Source organism: Bubalus bubalis, chromosome 3 (genome assembly GCF_019923935.1).
Source record: "Bubalus bubalis isolate 160015118507 breed Murrah chromosome 3, NDDB_SH_1, whole genome shotgun sequence".
In the NCBI taxonomy this organism is placed as follows: domain Eukaryota; kingdom Metazoa; phylum Chordata; class Mammalia; order Artiodactyla; family Bovidae; genus Bubalus; species Bubalus bubalis.
Window position 1 is genome coordinate 48,943,371 of NC_059159.1, and position 2,130 is coordinate 48,945,500.

At 49.3% G+C, this 2,130-nt stretch overlaps 1 protein-coding gene across 1 annotated transcript in view; it reads right to left on the reverse strand.

Annotated features, from left to right (window-relative positions):
- Positions 1 to 1,252: 1,252 nt before the first annotated feature.
- LOC102413537 (C-C motif chemokine 3) overlaps positions 1,253 to 2,130 on the reverse strand; it is a 36,815-nt gene continuing 35,937 nt past the window's right edge. Inside the window, exon 5 of the mRNA XM_006048054.4 lies at positions 1,253 to 1,738. Within this exon, the coding sequence (XP_006048116.1) occupies positions 1,648 to 1,738 (91 nt within the window). The 3' untranslated portion in view covers positions 1,253 to 1,647. The remainder of the gene's footprint in view (positions 1,739 to 2,130) is intronic.

The following is a 2,130-nucleotide window of genomic DNA, read 5'->3' on the forward strand; positions in this document are numbered from 1 at the left end:
CTCTCCCAAGTGATTCTGAGGCTTCCCCGGTGACTCAGCAGTAAAGAATCTGCCTGCCGTGCAGGAGATGTGGGTTCGCTCGCTGGGTTGGGAAGATCCCAAGGAGAAGGGCACAGCCACCCACTCCAGTATTCTTGCCTGGTGAATCCCATGGACAGAGGAGCCTGCCGGGCTACAGTCCATGGGGTCGCAAAGAATCAGTCACGACTTAGCAACTAAACAACCACCACCAAGTGATTCTAATGTGAATTCAATGTTGAAAAGTACTTGCATTCAAGCCAATCCTTAGGTACCCAACTTCAACAGGAAACAGGCAGCCTTAATGAGAGGTGTGTACCCCAAGTAGGGTCACCGGGTAGAATACAGTAATCCCAGTTAAAATTGAACTTCAGATACCCAACAAATAATTTTTGTATGAGTATGTCCCAACAATTGCATGGGACATCCTTATGCTAAAGAATGCTTCATCCCATATTTTTAAATTTAACTCTGGCCACTCTAGCCCCCAAGTCTCAGCTCAGATATAGGCTTGAAGAATATTCCCCCAAAAAGCAGAGTGTTAGAACAATGGAGAAGGTGAGCAAGGCTCTCCATCAACTGGCGGGTAGGGTATTCTTCTTAGACGGCAGGCAGGGTTGGCTTACCTGTCACCAAGGTGAGCACTTAGCACAGCACTACTATAAGCACTGATCATAAAACCTAGCACTTGATAAGACCTCAACAAGTGTGAGCCATTTTTTTGAGGAAATCACATACAAAAATGCAATTGTGTGCACAAAATACACACCACCTTGGTTTTCATTTAAGTAGGTAAATTATGATTTGGTTATAAAATAACATGTCGGGACTTCCCTGGCAGTTCAGTGGTGAAGAATCCACCTTCCAATACAGGGAACACAGGTTCAATTCCTGGTCGGGGAACTAAGACCCCACATGCTATGGAACAAACAAGTCCTTGTGTTGTAACTACTGAGCCTACACACTGCAACTAAGATCCCGCACAATCAAAAAAAAACAAAGAAATATTTTTTAAAAATAAAAATAAATTTAAAAAATTAATGTGCCAGTTTTAACTTTCCTGGACAGTATCTCCAGGGGAATGTCTGGTGTTTTTGTTCTAGGATGTTTTTCCTTACTCGTGGTCGGCCCCTTTTCATATTTCCCTATTCTCCCCCCCTCACCCCGTATTAGTCTCTACCCGTGATTCTGGCTGCTGGGAAGACAAAATCAAGAGAGTCACCACAAGGAAAAGGCTGGTTTACCTTTTATGGAAGAGCGTTCAATATTTTGAATCACAGTCCTGGGCAAAACCACTCAACCAGCGTTTGTTGTTTGGCATGTAATATACGAGTGGTGCCAGGAGAGCGCCAATCACACTGATTGATCCACGTACTGAGAGTGAGGACAGTTACCGAGGAAGGGGGAGGGATGGGTGGGGAAGAGGGGGTCAGAGCAGATATTCATGACATCGCGCATTTCCACGGTGGAAATAAATGACAAAAGTTAAATAGGAGACATTAAAGTGAAGTGAGTGGCTGGGGATGGGGTGTGACCCACAGAAGAGGTGCCTTTTGGAGTCCCAGGGTCATCGCCCTGCTTCCCCGACTGTCCATAGAGGGAACGTCTTCCCTGCAGCTCCCAGGCCACTCAGGGATTCAGCTCCAGGTCGGTGATGTATTCCTGGACCCAGTCCTCACTGGGGTCAGCACAGACCTGCCGGCCTCTTTTGGTCTTGAAGCTGAGGAGAGGAGCAGAAGGGTTACACACTGGTGAGTGCAGCATGAGGGGGATCCTGGGCCCCCAGGGACCCCTCCCTCCTTCTGCCCCGGACATCTCAGGGCCTGTCCACATGCTCAAATCATGTCCCTTTAACCCTGGGTTCACAGACCTTCCTGGGTCTCCTATGGGGGTCCCCTCGGAAAGCCAGCACTGTTGTTTGGCAAATGAGAGAGAGGACAGCTTCCTGCTGTCACCCCTTCCCTCTCCTCCCTCTGCCCAGGGGCAGACCCCCAGGACCCTCTGCAGGCCCCAAACCAGGTGAGAAAACACGGCAGGGGCCCCCCTGGTGTCCTGAGCTCTGAGGAGGTGCCTCAGACCCCCAGGCTCCTTCCCCAGGGCGGGCAGGAAGGC